We start from the raw sequence: 21,273 nt of genomic DNA, 5'->3' as shown, positions 1-21,273 counted from the left end.
CCTCTCTCCTTGAGGGCTCACTGCCACTCCACCCCAGCCATTAGCTCCCATGCTTATCCTTCATCTGAACATCACCAGTTACTGCATGTCCTCTGAAAATCTTCCCTTCAAACACCATGGTCAAAACACACACACACACACACACACACACACACACACACACACACACACACACACCATGTTCTCCCTACCTCTGCACCTACCCAGCCCCACTGGCTCCCAATCCTGATGCACTCCCACAAATCCAGATTTGTATGTTCAATTTCTTCTTTAATATGTAACAGACATCTGAAACTTAGCATGTCCAGAAATAATTATTTTCATTTTAATTCCAGTATAATTAACATACAGTGTTATATTAGTTTCAGGAGTATAGTATAGTGATTCACCAATTCTGTATACTACTCAGTGCTCATTCAAATACTCCTAATCCCCTTCACCTATTCTCCCCATCTCCCCCCTCCCCCCAATCCAACTGCCCCTCTGGCAGCCATCAGTTTGTTCTCTATAGTTAAGAGTCTGGTTTTTTTCTTTGTTCATTTGTTTTGTTTCTTAAATTCCACGAGTGAAATCATATGGTATTTGTATTTCTCTGACTTATTTCACTTAACTTTATACGATTTATTTATTTATTAGTGTTTATTTTTAAGAGACAGGGTGTGAGCAGGGGAGGGGCAGAGAGAGAGGGAGACACAGAATCCGAAGCAGGCTCCAGACTCCAAGCTGACACAAAGCCTGACGCGGGGCTCAAACTCACGAACTGTGAGATCATGACCTGAGCCGAAGTAGAATGCTCAACCGACTGAGACACCCAGGCGCCCCTCTACCCTTTAGATCTATCTATGTTGTTGCAAATAGCAAGATTTCATTATTTTTTATGACTAATATCCCATTGTGTATATATACCACTTTTTCTTTATTCATTCATCCATCAGTGGACACTTGGGTTGCTTCCATAATTTGGCTACTGTAAGTAATGCTGCAATATATATAGGGGTGCATGTATCTTTTCATGTGTCTGTTGGCCATCATGTCTTCTTTGAAGAAATGTCTGTTCATGTTTTCTGCCCATTTAAATTGTATTTTTGGTTGTTTTGTGTCGAGTTGTGTAAGTTCTTTATATATTTTGGACACTAACCCCTTATCAGATATGTCATTTGCAAATATCTTTTCCCATTCAGTAGGTTGCCTTTTAATTTTGTGAATTGTTTTCTTTGCTATGCAGGTTTTTATTTTTATATACCCCCAATAGTATATTTATGCTTTTGTTTCTCTTGCCTCAGGAGACATCTAGAAAAATACTGCTCTGGCTGCTGTCAGAGAATTACTGCCTGTGCTCTCTTCTAGGATTTTTATGGTTTCAGGTCTCACATCTATGTCTTTAATCCATTTTGACTTTATTTTTGTGTATATATAAGAAAGTGGGCCACTTTGATTCTTTTGCATGTAGCTGTCCAGTTTTCCCAGCACCATTTTTTGAAGAGATTCTTTTCCACACTGCGTATTCTTGCTTCCTTTATTGAAGATTAATAGATCATATCATGGGTTTATTTATAGTCTCCCTCTTCTGTTCCATTGATCTATGTATCTCTGTTTGTGCCAGTACCATACTGTTTTGATTACTACAGCTTTGTAGTATACCTTGAAATTTGGGATTGTGATACCTCCAGTTTTGTTCTTCTTCAAGATTGCTTTGGCTATTCAGGGTCTTTTTTGGTTCCATAGAAATCTTAGGATTATTTCTTCTAGTTCTGTGAAAAATGCTGTTGGCATTTTGATAGAGATTGCATTGAATCTACAGATTATTTTAGGCAGTGTAAACTCCCAGTCTGTGAGCATGGAGTACCTTGCCATTTGTTTATGTCATCTTCAATTTCTTTCATTAGTGTTTTATAGTTCAGGGTATAGATCTTTCACCTACTTGGCTAAGTTTATTATTAGGTATTTTATTATTTTTGGTGCAATTTTAAGTGGGGGTGTTTTCTTAATTTATCTTTCTGCTACATTATTAGTGTATAGAAACGCAGTGGGTTTTTGTATATGGATTTTATTCTAGTTTTTTTGGTGGAGCCTTTAGGGTTTTCTATACATGGTATAATGTCATCTGCAAAAAATGAGTTTTACTTCTTCCATACCAACTTGGATGCCTTTCATTTCTCTTTCTTGTCTGATTGCTCTGAGGCTAAGACTTCCAGTACTGGCATAAAAGTGGTGAGAGTGGACATGCTTATCATTCCTCATCTTAGGGTAATAGCTCTGTTTTTCAAAATTGAGTATGATGTTAGCTGTGGGTTTTTCATGTATGGCCTTTATTTTGTTGAGGTATATTCCCTCTAAAACCTACATTGTTCAGAGTTTTTATAATGAATATTGATTTTGCACTTTGTTAGATGCTTTTTCTGCATCTGTTGAGATGATCATATGGTTTTTATCCTTTCTCTTGTTGATGTAATGTATCATGTTGATTGATATGCAAACATTGAAACATCCTTGCATCCCGGGGGGAAAAAATACCACTTGATTGTGGTGAGTGATTTTTTTAACAGTATTAATGAATTCAGTTTGCCAATATCTTGTTCTCGACTTTTTTATCAATGTTCATTATATTGGCCTGTAGGTCTCTTTTTTTTATAGTGTCTTTTAGTTTTGGGATCAGCATAATGCAGGTTTCAGAGAATGGATTTGGAAATTTTCCTTCCTCTTCTATTCTTCAGAAAGGTTTAAGAATAATTGGTAACTAACTCTTCTTTAAATGTTTGGTAGAATTCACCTGTGAAGGATGTCTGGTACTGTACTTTGTTGGGAGTTTTTTGATTACTGATTCAATTTCATTGGTGGTAATTGGTCTGTTCAAATTTTGTTTCTTCCTGATTCAGTTTTGGGAGATTATATGTTTCTAGGAATTTATCAATTTCTTCTAGGTTGGCATATAATTTTGTTGGCATATAGTTTTTCATAATATTCTCTTATAATTCTTGTTTATCTCTGTGGTATCCATTGTTATTTCTCCTCTTTCATTTTTTATTTTGAGTCCTCTCTCTTTATTTTTTATTTTTGATGTGTCTGGCTAGAGGCTTATCAATTTTCTTGATCTTTTCAAAGAACTAGCTCCTGGTTTTATTCATCTGCTCTGTTGGTGTTTTAATTTTCTATCTCATTTATTTCTGCTCTCTTTATTATTTCCTTCCTGCTACTACTGGTTTTAGGTTTTGTTTGTTCTTCTTTTTCAAGCTCCTTTAGGTGTAAGGTTACATTGTTTAGTTGAAATTTTTCTTGCCTCTTGAGTTAGGTCTGTATTGCTATAAACTTCCCTCTTAGAACAGCTTTTGGTGCATCCTAAAGATTTAGAACCACTGTATTTTCATTTTCATATGTATTTTTTTATTTCCTCTTTGACTTCTTGATTGACCCATTCATTATTTAATACCATATTTAACCTCCACATATTTGTGTTCTTTCCAGACTTTTTTTCTTGTGGTTGATTTCTAGTTTCATAGTGCTGTGGTTGGAGAAGATGCATGGTATGACTTCAGTATTTTTTAATTTGTTGAGACTTATCTTGTGGCCTAATATGATCTATTCTAGAAAATGTTCATGTGCACTTGAAAAGAATGTGTATTCTGCTGTTTTAGGATGGAATGTTCTGTATATATCTGTTAAGTCCATCTAGTAAAACCGTTTCCTTATTGATTTTGTTTGAGTGAACTATCCATTGATGTAAGTGAAGCATTTAAGTCCCCTACTACTATTGTATTACTATCATTATGTCCTTTATGTCTGTTATGAGCTTTTATGTTTTTGGGTGCTTCCATGTTGGGTGCATAAATATTTACAATTGTTATATCTTCTTGTTGGAGTGTTCCCTTTATGATTATATAGTGTCCTTCTTTGTCTCTTGTTACAGTATGTTTTCAAGTCTAATTTGTGTGATATAAGTATTGCCACCTCAGCTTTCTTTTCACTTCCATTTGCATGATAAATGCTTTTCCATCCCTTCCCTTTCAATCTCATGTGTCTTTCTTTAGGTCTAAAATGAGTCTTTTGTAGGCAGCATATAGATGGGTCTTGCTTTTTTATCCATTCCACCACCCTATGTTTTTTGATTGGAGCAGTTAGTCCGTTTACATTCAAAGTAATTATTGATAGGTATGTACTTATTGCCATTTTGTTACCTGTTGTTTTTGTAGTTCTTCTCTTTTCCTTTCTTCTCCTGCTCTCTTGTCTCATGGTTTGCTGGCTTTCTTTAGTGATATACTTAGATTCTTTTCTCTTTATTTTTTGGATATCTATTACCAGCTTTTGATTTGTGGCTACCATAAGGTTTGTATATAACATCCTGTGCATATAGCAGTCTATATTAAGTAGATGGGTACTTAAGTTTGAACCCATTCTAAAAGCAGTAAAATCTGGGGTGCCTGGGTGGCTCAGTCGGTTAAGCTTCCAACTCTTGATTTTGGCTCAGGTCATGATCTTATGGTTCATGAGATGGAACCCCACATTTTTGGGCTCCATACAGACAGTGCAGAGTCTAGTTGGAATTCTCTCTCTCCCCTTCTCTCTGTCCCTCCCCTGCTCATGCATGTTCTCTCTCAAAATAAATAAACTTTAAAAAATAAAAAAAATAAAGGTAGGAAATTTTTACTCCTAAAGGAGTAAAATTTTACTTTCTACTCAGAGTCTCCTTTAACATCTTTTTTTTTTTTTTAATTTTTTTTTAACGTTTATTTATTTTTGAGACAGAGACAAAGCATGAACGGGGGAGGGTCAGGGAGAGGGAGACACAGAATCCGAAACAGGCTCCAGACTCTGAGCTGTCAGCACAGAGCCTGACGCGGGGCTCGAACTCACGGACCGCAAGATCATGACCCGAGCCGAAGTCGGCCGCTTAACCGACTGAGCCACCCAGGCGCCCCCCCCCCTTTAACATTTCTTATAGGGCTGGTTTAGTGATCATGAATTCCTTTTTTTTAAAAAAAATTTTTTTTAACGTTTATTCATCTTTGAGAGACAGAGACAGAGCATGAGTGGGGAAGGGGCAGAAAGAGGGAGACACAGAATCGGAAGCAGGCTCCAGGCTCTGAACTGTCAGCACAGAGCCCAACTTGGGGCCTGAACTCACGAACCGCGAGATCATGACCTGAGCCGAAGTTGGATGCTCAACCGACTGAGCCACCCAGGTGCCTCGTTATCATGAATTCCTTAAAAAAAAAAAAATTTTTTTTTCACGTTTATTCATCTTTGAGAGACAGAGCATGAGCGGGGAAGGGGCAGAGAGAGGGAGACACAGAATCGGAAGCAGGCTCCAGGCTCCAAGCTTTCAGCACAGAGCCCAACGAGATCATGACCTGAGCTGAAGTCGGATGCTCAACTGACTGAGCCACCCAGGTGCCCCGTGATCATGAATTCCTTTAACTTTTGCCTGTGGGAACTCTATCTCTGTATTTCAATTCTGAATGATAGCCTTGCGATTGGAGTACTCTTGGTTGTGGGCTTTTTTCTTCTTTCAGCACTTTGAATATGTCATGCCACTCCCTTCTGGCCTGAAAAGTTTCTGCTGAAATACCAGCTGATAGCCTTATGGGGCTTCCTTTGTATGTAGCTGTATTCCTTTCTCTTGCTGCTTTAAAAATTCTCTATCACTACTTTTTGCTATTTTAATTACTGTGTGTTTTGGTGTGGCCCTCCTTGGGTTTAGTCGGGGGTGCTCTGTGTCTCCTGGATCTAGATTTCTATTTCATTCTCGATATTGGCCAAGCTTTAAGCTATTATTTCTTCCAATAAGTTTTCTGCCCCTTTTTCTCTCTCTCCTCTTCCTGGGATCCCTATAATGCAGTGTTATTACACTGGATGGTCTCACTGAGTTCCCTTAATCTACTCTCATTTTTTATTAAGCTCTTTTCTTTCTCCTGTTCAGCTTGATTGCTTTCCATTACTCTGTCTTCCAGGTCACACATCCATTCTTCTGCTTCCTTTAGTCTGTTTGTTCCCTCTAATGTACTTTTAATTTCTAATTGCGTTCCTCATCTCTCTGGTTTTTTTATGTTGTCTATCTTTGTTGAGGGTCTCAGGTTCTCTCCTTTTTTTTTTTTTTAAATTTTTATTTTTCAGAGAGAGAGAGCATGAACAGGGGAGGGGCAGAGAGAGAGAGAGAAGGAGACACAGAATCTGAAGCAGGCTGCAGGTTCTGAGCAAGCTGTCAGCACAGAGCCTCATGCGGGGCTTGAACCCACAAACTGTGAGATCATGACCTGAGCCGAAGTCGGATGCTCAACCGACTGAGCTTCCCAGGTGCCCTTGAGGTCCTCTACTCTTAAGTCCAGTATCTTTATGACCTTTACTTTAAAGTATTAATCAGGCATATTACTTATCTCCAAGATTTTAGCTATTTTTCTGTAACTTTGTCCTATTAGTTCATTTGGTACCTATTCCTCTGTCTCTTCATTTTGCCTTTGTGTGTCTTGTTTCTATTAGGAAAGTCAGTTATGTCTTCTGCTCTTGAAAGTAGTGACCCTAACAAGAAGAGGTCCTATAGTGCCCTACAGTGTAGTGTCCCCTGTTCACCAGAATCTGGCACTTCTGGGGTGTCTCCTCTCTCTGTTGCATGTGTCTCACTGTTCTGGCTGAGCTGTTTTTGCCTTCAGTCCAGTTGTCTGCTATGGCTCTTTGCCTGCTGTGGGCAGGGTTTGGTCCCCTGTGTTAGGGGGTTAGTCTGGGCTGCCTTGGGCTTAAGTTGGAATAGACCAGGTATTTTCCAGAGCTACAGGAGCACCACACTGCAAGGCACTCTGTGTTGTCTCCTGAGAAGTTTTTGTTGGATGGGGCCTATAGTCAGACTAAATATTCCCAGCACACTCCTGGGGCCACAGACTGCTGTGTGTGGTTTTCTTCCCCTCTCCCCAGGGCAGGAGTTGCTTTGCAGTGGTGCTGACCCCTGTCAGGCCTGCTTGCATACTGCCATGCTTATGGCATTGCTTTGGATGCACTCAACAAGGCCAGGTTGGGAGGTGGGTCTACAGGAGGCTATGGGGCAGGGCACACTGTTAGCAAGCTAGGTAGAGTGCTGCACTGGTTCACACGGGTATAATTTCATGCATAAAGACAACAGTATGTAGGCTGGGGGTTGGGGGAAGGAAATGGTACCTGCCAGTTAGTTTGTTCTTAGAGAAGTCTCCCAAAGATCTCTGTGCCTCTAGCACATGCTCAGAGATTAGTTAATAAATCTCCCTCCCTTCCGTATACTACAGGCATTTTTCAAACTGCTGCTTCTATGCTGTATCTTGGTGGGGCTATTTGTTATGCTGTCTCTTTAAGGGCAGAGACTTAGTTTCCCATCAGTCTCCGGTTCACTTATTTTCAAAGTTAGAGGTGTGTTAAGCCCCTCTGGTTTTCAAACCCAGATGTTATGGAAATTCATCTTCCCCAGGGCAGGTGCCTTGTGCCTGGGTGCCTGGTGTAGGATCTGCTCCTCTCCCCTCTGGGCCCACAGCATCCCTCCCTCAGGTACCACAGGCCCATTTGGCTTCCAACTGCATCTCTGCCTTTCCTCCCTTCTTTAGTGTGGCCTGTTTCCTATATTTAGCCGTGAAAAGTTTGTTCTGCCAGTCTATAGATCATTTTCTGGGTTATTTACACTGATGTGGGTATTATCCAGGTGTATCCATGGGATGAGTTGAGCCTAGGATTCTCCTCGGCCACCATCTTCCCTGGAAGTCCCTGGAATAAAATTCTTGATTTTCCCCTTAAAGCTATGTTTACACTCTCAATCTTTCCCAGCTCGGTAAATGGCATAACCATTTACCATATTGTTTAAGCCATAAATCCAGAGGTCATCCTTAATTCCTGTCTTCCTCTCACCACCATGTACAACCATGAGCAGGTTCCATCCACTCAACCCTTAAAACATAGATCTGTCCACTCCTCTCCATTTCCTCACTCTTCTCATCCAGGCTACCACCACTGCTCTCCAGAACTACTGCAGTACATGTCCTAACAGTCTCTCTTCTCCATGCAACCAGAGTGATCCTAAAAAACACATCAGATCATGGCACCACTGCCCCAAGTTCCAAAAGCTAATTCCCACCACACTTCTCTATGATGCTCAGGCCTTCCTATTCCTCAAACAGACCAAAGCTCACTCCTACCCAAGACCTTTGTGCTACCTGTTCCTTCCACCTGGCATAGTATCCCCCATAATTTCTGCACAGCTGACTCCCACTTGTCATTCAGGTCTCCACTACATGAAGCTTTTCCTGGGCCGCCCAATCTGAGGTAGATGCCCAGGCACACTCAAGCATATACCTGCTTTTAATTCTGTGTAGTATTGATGGAGATTTGTTCATAGTCTATCTTCCCCCACAGAACTGTAAATTAAATGTCCAGTTTTCAGAATATTTTTTGGATTATCTCTTAGACTGTTGTAATTCATTCTCACATGGGCTGGATAAATCTGTTCAAGGCAGGTGCCTCCATCAGACTTTGGTCCCCAAAGACTTCTTCCAAGAGAGCACAACTGGGATGGATGCCATGGGGGCTCATAGAATATGCATCTAAAACCCTTCACTGAGAAATGATGAAAATATACAGTGAATAATACTAATGTTCTTTAACTGCCTCAGCATCCCATCCCCCTCAGCTGGTGTCCATGTTCCATCTCCCTCAGGTCTATTTGTTTATTACTCAAAAATATTCCATGATTCCTAAGAACATGTGAAGTCCTCCCCACAGCTTTGTGGAGATACAATCAAATCATGCTGGAAGGTAGCCAAAGGGCATGGATCCCACAGCCTTCCAGCAGGCACGAAAGTTCACAATGCAAGAGAAATGAGGCCTTCCCAGGCTACCTTGCTCCAGCACTCCTGAGCCGAACACATAGCCAGGGCCAGGGCAGATGTGGAAAAGATGAGGCAGCAATGTGGGGAAGAACTCCCTGTGAAAGCCCTGCCTGAGAGCATACAGCTCAAGCCTTACCCACGAGTGGCCTTTTTTGACTTTGTATGCACAGGGGCTAAAATGGTTTTAACTGTTTCACAGCTCAGTTCAGTTTGGTCAAGGCTCAGCCTAACTTGGCCCTGCTTACCTATTTACCCTCCAGTCTCCCACTCTGCAAACTGCAAGCTCTCAACCAGCTCTTTCTCCTTGCCTTAGGGGCTTTGCACATGCTATTCCCCCTCTCCCTGCCCCCTTGCCAAGCAAACTCTTGCTCATCCTCCAGCTGTTCAGATATTACCTCATTATTTTATAATATCCAATAAGTATGTATTGTGTGCCCACTATTATTTACTGGGTTGCCAGGAGCTTTTCTAAGTTTGGGGGAAACAGTGACAAAACAAAATCCTACACTGCAGTGTAGGATGAACTAATAAACATGAGATAATGTAAGTGGCACAAGGATTATAAAGAAAAGAGCAGAAGAAAAGAGCAGAAAAGTTAGGATGCTATTTTGTATGGAGTGAACAGGTGAGGAGGTGGTGTTCGAGCTGCAACCTGAATGACATTAGGGTATAAGACATGCAGGTGTCTGGAGAAAGGCATTCCTGCAGAGCAGATGATGTGAGTAAAGGCCCTGGGTGTAGGCTTGGCATGCAGGGAGAAGCAAAGCCAGAGTGGCTGGGCTTCACCTGAAGGACTTAGGGTTTACTTTGTGATGGAAACCACTGTAGGCTTGAGAGGTGGGGAGTGACATAACCTGGTTCACCTCTTCCAGGAAGTCCCCTGGCTCCTTGACCACAGAGCACCCTCTCTTCCTCCTTCCCCCTTCTCAGTACTGAAGTGCAGAATTCTGTGTTTGCTCTCCATCTGTGTGCCTTCAAGAGCAAAGGCTGAGTCTCATTCACCATCCACCCCTTGAGTGCCTTGCATATAGTCCTTATACAATAAATGTGTATTAAAAGGACAAACACAAGATTCTCATGTATCAATATCCCTGCAGTCCTGTCAGAGCATAGCATTGGTTTCCAAAAAGTTTTAAGAAGCATGTTTGCACCCGAGTACAGGTACCGTATAACAGGCATCAGCCTTTCTGTTTTAAAGCAGATCGACCCCTCTGAACAAAAGACTCTGGCCAATCTGCCGTGGATTGTGGAGCCAGGACAAGAAGCCAAGAGAGGAATTAATACCAAGTATGAAACCACAATTTTCTGATACTCACCATCCTCCTGTCCTCGCGGTGCCTTGCACGCTGAGCAGTCCCGGAGCAGGCTTCCCTTCGCGCCTCCGTTTCCACCCAGCCCAGGAGGAAGACTGCTCTGTTTGTGTGGCCTTGTCACGGGCGAAAGGCCGCTGGCCATTCCTGGGGATGTTCTTTCTGCACCAGTAACAGAAAGTGTGCAACCAAGACTTTCCAGCCGTAACCCCTGAGAGGCACGAGTTGAGGTTTTTTGCTGACTCTCCCGACTACCCTCCCTACCACCACCCAAGGTATTTCTAATGACTCTGCCCCCAACACTGCTTTGCTGAATTTGGGGATAATACCTTTAAAAAAAAAAGAGTACAGGGGATCTCTAATACTGCCTAAAAGTATAAAAATCTTGGATTTTTCAGTCAGCAGTTTTAAAGGTAGAATCAGAACAGAACTACCCCCATAAAACACCTGTAAAATCATATCACTGAGCATCATTTCATGCATAAAGACAAAGACCACCCCCATGATTGCCAGGAAATCCTGTTTCCCAATTTCTATATTTGTGCATTTTATATGTAATAAACCATGTCAGATAAAGAAAAACTTTACATCTATGGATTGATTCAAAATTTAAGAATGATTCAAAACAGGAATTTATTATGCACAGAAAAATGTGTCTTGTATTAAATATTTTTATTAAAAGAATGTTTCATTAATGCACTGATAAGAAAAGTAGGTTAGTTGTGAGGGATGTTTCTGGTTTCATTTCAAATGACTAAATTTTTACTGCTACCACTGAGAGGACTGGCTTGGGTGTGGCAAAGTACTGATGACGCTCCCCAGAGCAGGAGATTAGGGCAAGCAGACTGGCATCCAACCGAAAGTGCTGATGCAGCCATAAGCTGCAAAGATTGTTTTTTTTTTTTTTTTTAACCTTCACAGTGTTTTAAAGAAAACGTTAAAAAAAAAAAATCTAGGGCTCCTGCTGTCAAGATTTCTGTCATGGAAACCTTGTTTGAGAAAGGTGTTAATAAAATTCTATTGCAAAAATTTTTCTAGAAAAAATACAAAAAAAAAAAAAAAAAAGAGAGATTCCAAAGTAATAAAACTCTTTTCTTGAAATAAATGTTTGCTTACTATTTGATTAAATAAAATTTACTTACATTTCTTTAAGGTATTTTAATTTTTTTAATGTCTCTGTGGAGTATTTGTATGATACCATAATGTATATTTATGTAGAATCAAATTATATAAACAGTACCAATATCATTATAGAAAAAAATAACATTTTAACGTATATTGTTCTGATCATATTGTGAATCATTTTGAAGTTCATTATAGCGATATTGATAAATTGTGGGATTGTCTTAATGTTTTTTTTATTAACCAATATTATTTTAAACTTGAGGCTTATCAGTTATTCATCAGTTGGTGAGTTTTAAAGAAGGATAACTAAATTTTGTTTCAAACTGACAAATGTATATGGATTTAGTTCAGTGTTGAAGAATTTTAATACAATATTAAATTACTTGACCTGAACAGTTCCTTGTATATATTTTGCCTATTCACTGTTGATATGTATGTAGTAAATGGAGAATAAAATAACACTGAAATATGGTACCAAAAGGTAATTGTATAGGAGCAAAGTAAATAGTAGCTTTGCTGAAACAGAAACATGTGTAAATATGCTTGGGCTTCCAGTTATAAATTTTGTAATTTTTGTCATTATTTATATCCTATTAAAAAAAAGCACACAAAATAAAACAGAAATTGTACAGCCACCGGTGCTTGGCATCGTTCTGTGAGCACCTCCCCACTTCCATTTAGAATCAAAACCAAAGGCCTAGTCTCCTCAGCATCCATACTAAAGGTATTTTTTAATTGGCCAAATTAAGAAAACTTGCTCATTTCTAAGTTGAACCAGTCTGATAAGGATACTTTCACCTTTAAAGCTTAAATTTCAGCCAAAACAATCCCCATTGCCTTTATTAAAGTAGGCTATAAAGAGGAATCACCAAATTTCTAAAAGAGCAAGGGCCACCCAAGTAGATTGCTTGTCTCAGACAATGCAGATAGCACGTTTGGAAAAAATCTACATGTTTATCTCTGTCAGCCCGGGGTACCATAACAAAATACCATAGACTGTGTGGCTAAACAACAAACATATTTTTCACATTGCTGGAGGCTGGAAAGTCCAAGATCAAGGTACCAACAGATAGGTTTCACTCCAAAAGCTCTTCTCTTGGTTTGTAGGCATCTGCCATCTTACTATGTGGTCACATGACCTCTTCTTTTTATGTGTGCAGAGAGTGGGGGAGCAGCAAGCTCTCTGGTGTCTACCCTTATAAAGGCACCAATCCCATCCTTGAGGGCCCCACCATCATGACTCCATCTAACCTAATTATCTCCCAAAGGTCCATCTCCTAATACCATCACACTGGAGGATTAGGGCTTCAACATAAGAATTTTGAGAGGACAAAACATTCCATACACTTTATCCATCCTTCCATTTTCCTAAAACATACGTGCCAGCTGCAAGTCAAGTGATATAAGGCCACGCTAGAGAAACTGGAAAGATCAAAGATTCACATTCCATATCCTATGACTTTCAGGAGATCTCCCCTGCACTGCTGGATCTGTTACTCTGAAACACTAAAACAATCTTGGGGTGCTACAAGCCTGCCGTGCTTGTAGCAGACGCATGCACAGGGCTTTGAAAACACTAGAAACAATCTGAGATGGGGTAACATTCAGAGAGGCAGAAAGGACAGGTTTCCTGAAGAAAGATTTGGGCTGGGGTTTTGGATGGTAATGCTTCAGGGTGCCTGGATGGCTCAGTCAGTTAAGCGTCCAACTTTGGCTCAGATCATGATATCGTGGTTTGCAGGTTCGAGCCCCACACTGGGCTCTCTACTGATAGCTCAGAGTCTGTGGCCTGCTTCAGACTCTCTGTCTCCCCCTTTCTGCCCCTCCCCCTCCCTCTCTCCCTCTCCCTCCCTCTCTCTCTCTAATAAACATTAAAACAATTTTTTTAGATGGTAATGCTTCAACTGGGCTAGTTTGCACTTCCCCCCCCTCCTTTTTTTTTTTTTTTTTTTTAATCTTTGCTAACTACCAGGTCAGCAGTCCTCCTCTCTCTGTGGATCAAATGCTTATTTGTATCCATTACGGTCCCAGCATGAAGCAGATGGCACACTCCAATTGGGATTATTTTAGAGTTTAATAAATAGAATACTTACATAGGTGTTGGCAGCATGTAGGGAAACAGACGGGTGAACAGTGTCCCTGGGCTGGTAATTGCCTAAGGGAGAATGGGAAGGGAGAAGGCTGTGTGGAGGAGCCTGCCAGACAGGCTGAGGGACATGGCCAGCTGTGGTGGCCCTCTAAGAGGGAGCCAGGAATTAAAACACCCTGATCTCACTCTCCACCCTGCATTACCTGAACCCAGAAGCCCAGGACAAGGAGCCCACTGATATGGTCTACACAGGGCAGGGAAGAGGGAGGAGAGCTCTAAGGGGCAAACAGAAGAGTGCTCACATAATGAAGAAAGGATTTGCAGCTAATTTCTTGAAGGAGAAGTCTGACACATCACTAACTGCAGTATCCATAGGGGACAGGGATCCCTTCCAAAAAAGGACTTAAATAACTCATTTTTTTCTTAAATTCTATTCTATGATAAATTTGGATGAATGAACCCTATAAAAATTATGCCTAGTTAATCCATTAATAAGTTATGGCAGTGATTCTTCTCAAGATATACCAGATTTTCTGTTGGACTAGTTAGGAATATTACTGGTGCATATAATGCTTGGATACAATGGGGCAGAAAACAGTCTTAGATAACGAACACATGGCCAAAATCTCAAAAATAAAAATTCACAATTGGACCCCAAGTAACTGCTCCTAAACTACTTCTGGAAAGAAATGAAAATCTGATAAGTGGGCTAGCCTCCAGAGTTCATTCTTCTCCCACAGAATTGGAATGTAATAACCATGTTCAAAAGTCTATATGGAATAAAGCCTTTTTAAGACATTAAGTTTTTTAGTTCTTTTTATATAAGGTATTCACTGAGTAGGTTTCCTATGAAAATTAAGAGATCAGACAGTTAGAACACATTTTCTTAAACTATAATTGGAGAACCAGCCAACATAGGCCAGCAGAGTCTACCTGCACCAATGCTCCATCAGGCTGGGCCCCTACTGCATTCCTGTCTCCCCCAATACCCAGCACACCCCACACTCATTTGCAGCTATCTGTGCCCCAGCTTCCCCCAGAAACCAGCTCCAAAGCAGGCAGAGATTCTCCTTAGGCCTGTTGCCCAATCACTATCCTGCATACTGTGAAATTCCATTAGTATCCAAGAGACAGGACTTATTTTTGTGGTGGTATTAACCCTAAGAATTTGGTGCGGACCTGGGAATGCCAGTTCTACTGTTTCCTCTCTGCATCCCAGGCCAATCTACTTACTGAGAACTTGCTCTGTTAAGCATGGCACCATTTTACTTAGAATTGCTAATGCAAAGATGATCATTCCTGACCCAACATACTGTACTCTGTATAATTCATAAAGAATCAGAACTATAAATTATTTATTATCAAAATAGCTTTTGTTTTACTTCCCAAAACCCCAAAGAACTATGTTTGTAAAAGCTACACGAGCATTTAACTTTCCAAGTTAATGACCAAGGACATAAAGACTTACATCAGACTGAAACAGAGACTCTCCATTTAACAGCTGCAGTAGGGTCACCCCAGCTGAAGGTGGCAGCCATAGCAGCTGAGGTTTTCTAAGGGGTTCAGACAACTGAGGAGCACATGTGTCGCAAAACAGACTTCACAAGCACAATGGAACTAATGCACATCTTCCGAGTCCTGCCATTTAGGAAACCTCTAAGTTATGTCTCAGAGGACGTAATGTAAAAGCTGAGCTGGAGTCATTCTTACTTGTGACATGGTAATAAAAGCCATTCAAAAAGCCATTCAAAAGCAATCCATATTCAATACTCAATTTAATTGTCCCCTGGATGTCTCAGTGCCTCAATCAAGCATCCCAACAGCTGCTCCCTGAGGAGCCTGCAGCTCTCCCTCTTACTGCCTCTCCTCAATAAGACATGTGAGAAGGGAAGTCAAGATGCCTCCAAGAAGCAACATCAGCTGTTTTCTGGCATTTGAGAGGTTGATTTCTCTCCAACTCTCAAAAGTGCATGCTAAGTTTTCTGAGAAAAACAAAAACAAAAACAAAAACCCCAATGTGCTAAGTGTTGAGTCAAGGGAGATTGGGAAAGGAGAAAGGCACAGAAAATTCAGGAATACCATTTTAACAGGCCATTCCTCGGGTGTGTGGCTGGGTAGGGAGGTGGAAGGTTGCAAACTCAGCTGCCTTCAGGGCCACACAGGTGACATGAGTGAAGGGGGCATTGTGGTGATCCACAGAACACCTGCCTCATCTCAGAGGGCAGCTGCTACTTACTTTCAGTGGATCGTTGCCAGGCAGAAATGACCCTGGGTCAAAAGATTTTCTAAGAAATCAGGATTTATGCAAAATCACCAGGTTTTCAAATGGTGGCAACAAATTCAGGATTATAAAAAATACATGTGGGCCAAATACAACTCATCTGTGGGCTGGGCGTGATCCATGCCTCACTTCTTTGTGACTTTCTGAGATTCCATCAGGTTTCAACAGCCTCACAGCTAGATGTCCAGTTACTTATCAGAGGAGGAACAGTGTGTTTGTGGCTAGAGTGAGGGGGTGGAGGAGGCAGAGACGCAGAATCACTGACATTTGTTGAACTACTCTTATACACCAGGTTGGTTTATTCAGTAGCAGGAACTGAATTCAGGGACTAGTAGCAAAAATCAGAAATAACAGGCTCTTAAAACATGGAAAGGTTGAATTTTTTTTTCTCTGTAGCTTGAATTTCAGATACAGTACAGGGCTGGGATGGCTGGAATGGTAGCTCCACAAGCTACTTCTATATTCCTACTGTATCAATCCTTAGCATATGGCATCCATCTGGAAGGTCACCTCATGCTCACAAAATGGCTGCTGGAGGATCATCTAGCACATCCACATTCCAGACAGTAAAAAGAATGGTAAGGACCAAAATTCTCCTCCCTCCCAACTGAGTAAGGCAATCTTTTAGGAGCTTTCCTGGAAGCTTCACCCCACAGCTTCTAATTACATCTCATTGGCCACCCCTACAAAGGCAGCTGGAAAATGTAGCTGTTGATTTTAGCTAAGCACATTGCAGCTCCCAACAATCCAGGAGTTGTTAGTGAGGAAAAGGGAGAGACTGGATATGAGGATGGCCACCAACAGTGCCTGCCATGATGGGAATCATCACATCCCTAGATAAAAAGTGAAAGCAAGCACACAGAGGTGACACATCTGGACAGAGAAAGCCATGACTAGAGAAGGAATTGATGGTAATAACCCTATAAGAGTTGCTCTATAAATTAGCCATCAAATCCAAGTAGGAAATATCCTCACATCTGTGTTAATATAATATGCACACCAAACGTCTGTGCTGCCCAGCAACACGCCTGAGAATGTCATGGCAGAGCAGGTGTGAAGGAACACACCATAAGCAGCCATCACAAGTACAGTGGCAGTTGGACAGGAGTAGAACTAGCGATGGCCTGGCCATCAAGGTTCTCAACCTCCACTGCACTCTGGAATACTGCACTGGGGAATTTTAAGACAATATGGATGCCTGGGTCCCATCTCCAGAGATTCCGAATTAATTGGCCTGGTTAGATAAAGTCCAGGTTTGAGGAAGTTTTTAAGTTTCCCAGGTAATTCTGGGTGTGACAAGTATAAGAAGCTTCACTCCTGGATGGATGAGGCCCTCCTGATCCCGGGATCTGAGATGTTGGGCAATCCATGTAAGTCTCCACACCAGAGGCTCCCTAGGAAACAGGTCCTTGAGACAATTAAAACATTTGCTGAAGGTCACACAGCTAGGACGTTATTATAGCCAGGATTTGAATTTGGATACACTTGACAGCCAAAGGCAGAGTTCCACCACCCAAGCACCAGCCCAAGCACCAAGCCCAAGGTCTTCCCATTCTCATTCCCAATCCTCTATCACTCACGGGTGCATGCATATCCAAAGAGAAGAAAGTTTGAGACAACTCAGAAGAAAGCAGATGACAGCTTTCCTGCTGAGCAAAGTCTGTCTCCTGGGTGCTAATAGCCAAGAAGACAGATCTACCATGAGGTAGAAAAGGATTCCTAGAGAAAGCAAAAGTCATAGGGTCCCACCTTGTAAACCATGGAAATGTGGGCAGCAAAGGAATGGAGTTTTGTAGCTGAGACCGAAGATGATAATGCCATTGAGACCTATGTCAGGTGCTTGACATATTTTTCAAGCTTCACAAAAAACTCTGTAATTAAGTGTTGTGGTCCCTATTTTACAAATAAGGAAACAGACTCTGAGAGGCTACACCTTTTCAGATGAAAGGAAAAGGAGAAAAGGAAATGAAATTAAGGTGACAGGCACATGGATCCACTAACTCCAGGGCTGCCACTAATTTGAAATGAACACCTTAAGCGTTCCAATGCAGAAACAGGCATCTCCAGGGAACAGACCATGGTAGGGCTGCCACCTTCCCTGCTCAATGTCGGAATCATCTGAAAATTGAGACCAGGTTGGGTAGTGGCCAAGTGCCGACAAATCCAAAGCATTCCCCAACCTCTGCCATGCATTTGGCTGTCAAATTCTTTTCAGAGAACAATCTCTATTGACATAGAGATGGGTTAACCAGAATACCAAAAGTAGAAGGTCCTCAAGTACAGGGACCACCTCTGACAGCTCAGGACCTAGGATCAGTCACAATGCATGACATGAATGGGTGAAATGAATAATGAATTAAAGTGCATAATTGAAATGACGTTCCTGGATCCTCTCACCCAGGGGCTTTGGTGAGGAGGCCAACTCCTCATGGACCAAAACCCTAGCTCCACCACTTTGCTGTGGCTGTTTCCACATCTAGACAACAGAAATAATACCTTACAGCCTTGTTGTGAGGATTCAATTAAATAATATGTATAAAGTGCCTGGCATAGGGCCTGACACAATAAAATGCTGGTAAAAAAATAAATAAATAAAAGCTCCTCCTTGTTTCCTTGAAAAAAAGGATTTATTAGTTCTCAGAAAGTTATTTGACAGAATGGGGCAAATCAACACAAGGTGAAAGGTTTAGAATCACTACTAATTGAAGATGAATCAGAGATGAGAAACACAGATCTCTCAAATCTTCCCCAGCTGCTGAAACCTAAACCTTGACCCCTAGGACTGGTGTTCATCTGCCATAAAACCAGGAGGATTCCACTTTCAACTGAAACCGCCACTCCACTTGTAGCCCAGTGGGTCTGGGTCTCTCCATAAAGTAAAGATAATCAGATTTGGACTGTGGCCCTGGCTTTGTTGCTGATTAACTGCCTGGGGTGTAGTTCTTCCTCTATAAGCTAGGACTGCACAGTCTGCAAATCCACTCAAAGTACTGTGAAGATAAAATAACAGCTGGGCAGTCCCCTGAGTGGGGACAAAATGGAGATTTGAATGGATGGTGAGAATCTTTGCTCCAACTCCCAACAGCCACCCTGTACTAAGCAGGAGGCTTCATTCAGCTGCTGGGTGCTCTCCAGTTTGATCAGCTGCTCGTTCGGAACCACCAGATCCAAACCTGGGCCTGGCATTCTCTAGTTATTCTTGCCCTGGGTGATGGTAAATTACAGAGGTAGATTTCTGTTTTAATCTCTGTGATAAGCAGTATTCCCAGTTCTGAAGGCCTGACCTCATAAATGAATTTACAGTGAACACCAGCAGCTCATTTTCCTGAATCATAATTGAAATGAAAACTTCCCAAGTTTTGGTCTTCTTACATCATCTGGCTTAGAAGTAATACACTATTGATGCCAAATGACTTCAAAGACCTGGTCTCTGATGAGTCCCACGTTTGATGCATATTTTTTTTTGCCCCTTCCCTATGAATATACACAACTACACAATAATTCTGTGGTTGTAATTCTATGGTTATACTCATAGCCCCGTAGCAGTTGATATTCTAATTCCAGCATTTAAATAACTGCATAGTATCTCCAAAGTCTTAAGGGCAGGGGTTATGAGCAAGGAAATCTATTCAAGTGACAATCTTCAGAGACCAAGAATTATTCGAAAATCATTTTCTCCTTCTCAAAAGGCCGGTAAGTAAATTATACTAACATAATGTTGAATAATAAGATTGCCATACTTACCAACTTAAACACTTCAGGGAAATGTTTATTCATTTCATATAATCTAGGAGCAAATCTTTTATTCAAGTGAAGTTTTACTTTCCTCTAACGATGCTTCACAATAAAATGCCAAACTAAAACAGAAAGATAAAGAAAATGCTAGTGACATGCTACTTTTTAATTAGCCTCTTGATATCCTGGTGCAGAGGGAGGACAGAGAATGTGCTCTGGACATGCAACCGTATATACAAGAATTTCAATCATTCAACAACTATTTACTGAGGCTCCAACTGGAGCCAGGCTTATGTTAAATGTGGTGTACAAGACACAGACCTGGCTTCATGGAGCTTATGACCTAATCGGGGACTCTAATAAGTAAACAATACAGGGTGATAAAAAGTCATGGCGGAGAAAAGAAGGCACTATGAGAGGGCAAGGCAAACCTTCAGCAGAAGGGTCATCTCAAAATATATGAAGGATAAGAAGGAATTAGGGAAAAAAATTAGGCTGGAGAAAGGCAGTATAAGAGAGAGAACAGCATACACAAAGAAGCAAGAGAGCACAGAGCAGGTCCAGGGTTTTAAAGAGAAGCGACAAGATTAAAATGAGCACTTTGGAAAAATAAAGCAGAGTGGCACAAGAGACAGCAGTCAGGGAACTGTTGCCAGGCCAAAGATGACAAGACCCGAATAACACCAAGAAATGTTCATTGAGCACTTTCTTCATCCAAGCATGGAGGTAAGTACCTCATGAGCATTACCTTATTAAATCTTTATGACAACCATGAGAAGGAAGAACAAATACCCATTTTACATATAAGACAACTGCTGATTTTTTTTTTTCATATTATCCATTGTCCTCAATCTCTCCCAACAACTAAAATGTATTTCTTTATTGCCTTGGCTGCTGCTTAAAATAGTTCTTGGCACACACTAGATACCGAAGCCATTCAGGATAGGCCGGTGGCTGAACAGACAAACCACTAAAGAAATTTTGCCCAAGACCACATTAAGAGACCCATGCCCACTGCATTCACTCTACTTACCACATCAAGCTGCAATTCTTAATCTTTCTGGTCCTTCTCAGTCTCCTGTGCTGGTCCTTCATCTCACCAACCTCACACTGTCCTGGATTCCAGCTTAGGACTCCAGTCTTGTCTATCAACACCTGTTTCACTGCTGATCTCATCTGATCCTGTGGTTTTAAATACATTTGATGTATTTAAAGTCACTGATAACTCTCAGATTTGTGTCTGCATCACAGATTTTTCCCATGAACTCCAGACCCTTTTATTTGACCACCAATACTCAACATCCCCACTTGGATGCCTAATGGCCATCTCAAACTTGCTATGTCCAAAACCCTGCTCCTTTCATAATCGTTTTCATCTCCATTAAAGGCAATTCTAATCTTCCCATAGTTCAAGCCAAAGAGGCTAAAACCTTGGTATCATTCTTGTCTTTCTCACAACTTTTATCCAATCCACTGGCAAATCCTATTATCTTTAAAATATATGGGGCGCCTGGGTGGCGCAGTCGGTTAAGCGTCCGACTTCAGCCAGGTCACGATCTCGCAGTCTGTGAGTTCGAGCCCCGCGTCAGGCTCTGGGCTGATGGCTCGGAGCCTGGAGCCTGTTTCCGATTCTGTGTCTCCCTCTCTCTCTGCCCCTCCCCCGTTCATGCTCTATCTCTCTCTGTCCCAAAAATAAATAAAAATGTTGGAAAAAAAAATTTTTTTTAAATAAAATATATCCAAAATCCAACTGTCACAACCCCTACTGCTGCCACCCTCGTCTGGCTGCCTTCATTTTACCCGAATTATTGCGTGAGCTTCTCACTGGTATCCCTGCTTTCACCCTTGTCTGTGCCCCTTTACAACCAATTCTCAACTGGTTTCCACTGCCAGAGGAACCAA

At 41.4% G+C, this 21,273-nt stretch overlaps 1 protein-coding gene across 18 annotated transcripts in view; it reads left to right on the top strand.

The window, feature by feature from the left end:
• Nucleotides 1-11,901, top strand: part of ANKS1B (ankyrin repeat and sterile alpha motif domain containing 1B) — a 1,096,782-nt gene extending 1,084,881 nt beyond the window's left edge. For 10 of the 18 annotated variants that reach the window (XM_043562284.1, XM_043562278.1, XM_043562273.1 and 7 more), the window contains one exon: nt 10,030-11,901. In XM_043562284.1, the coding sequence (XP_043418219.1) occupies nt 10,030-10,140 (111 nt within the window). In that variant the 3' untranslated portion in view covers nt 10,141-11,901. Of the gene's footprint in view, nt 1-935; nt 970-10,013 lie in introns of those variants that run through there. The other 8 variants (XM_043562285.1, XM_043562283.1, XM_043562279.1 and 5 more) reach the window with 3 other exon arrangements.
• The last annotated feature ends 9,372 nt before the right edge of the window (nt 11,902-21,273 follow it).

Source organism: Prionailurus bengalensis, chromosome B4 (genome assembly GCF_016509475.1).
Source record: "Prionailurus bengalensis isolate Pbe53 chromosome B4, Fcat_Pben_1.1_paternal_pri, whole genome shotgun sequence".
In the NCBI taxonomy this organism is placed as follows: Eukaryota; Metazoa; Chordata; class Mammalia; order Carnivora; family Felidae; genus Prionailurus; species Prionailurus bengalensis.
This window is presented reverse-complemented; position numbering and strand designations above follow the sequence as displayed.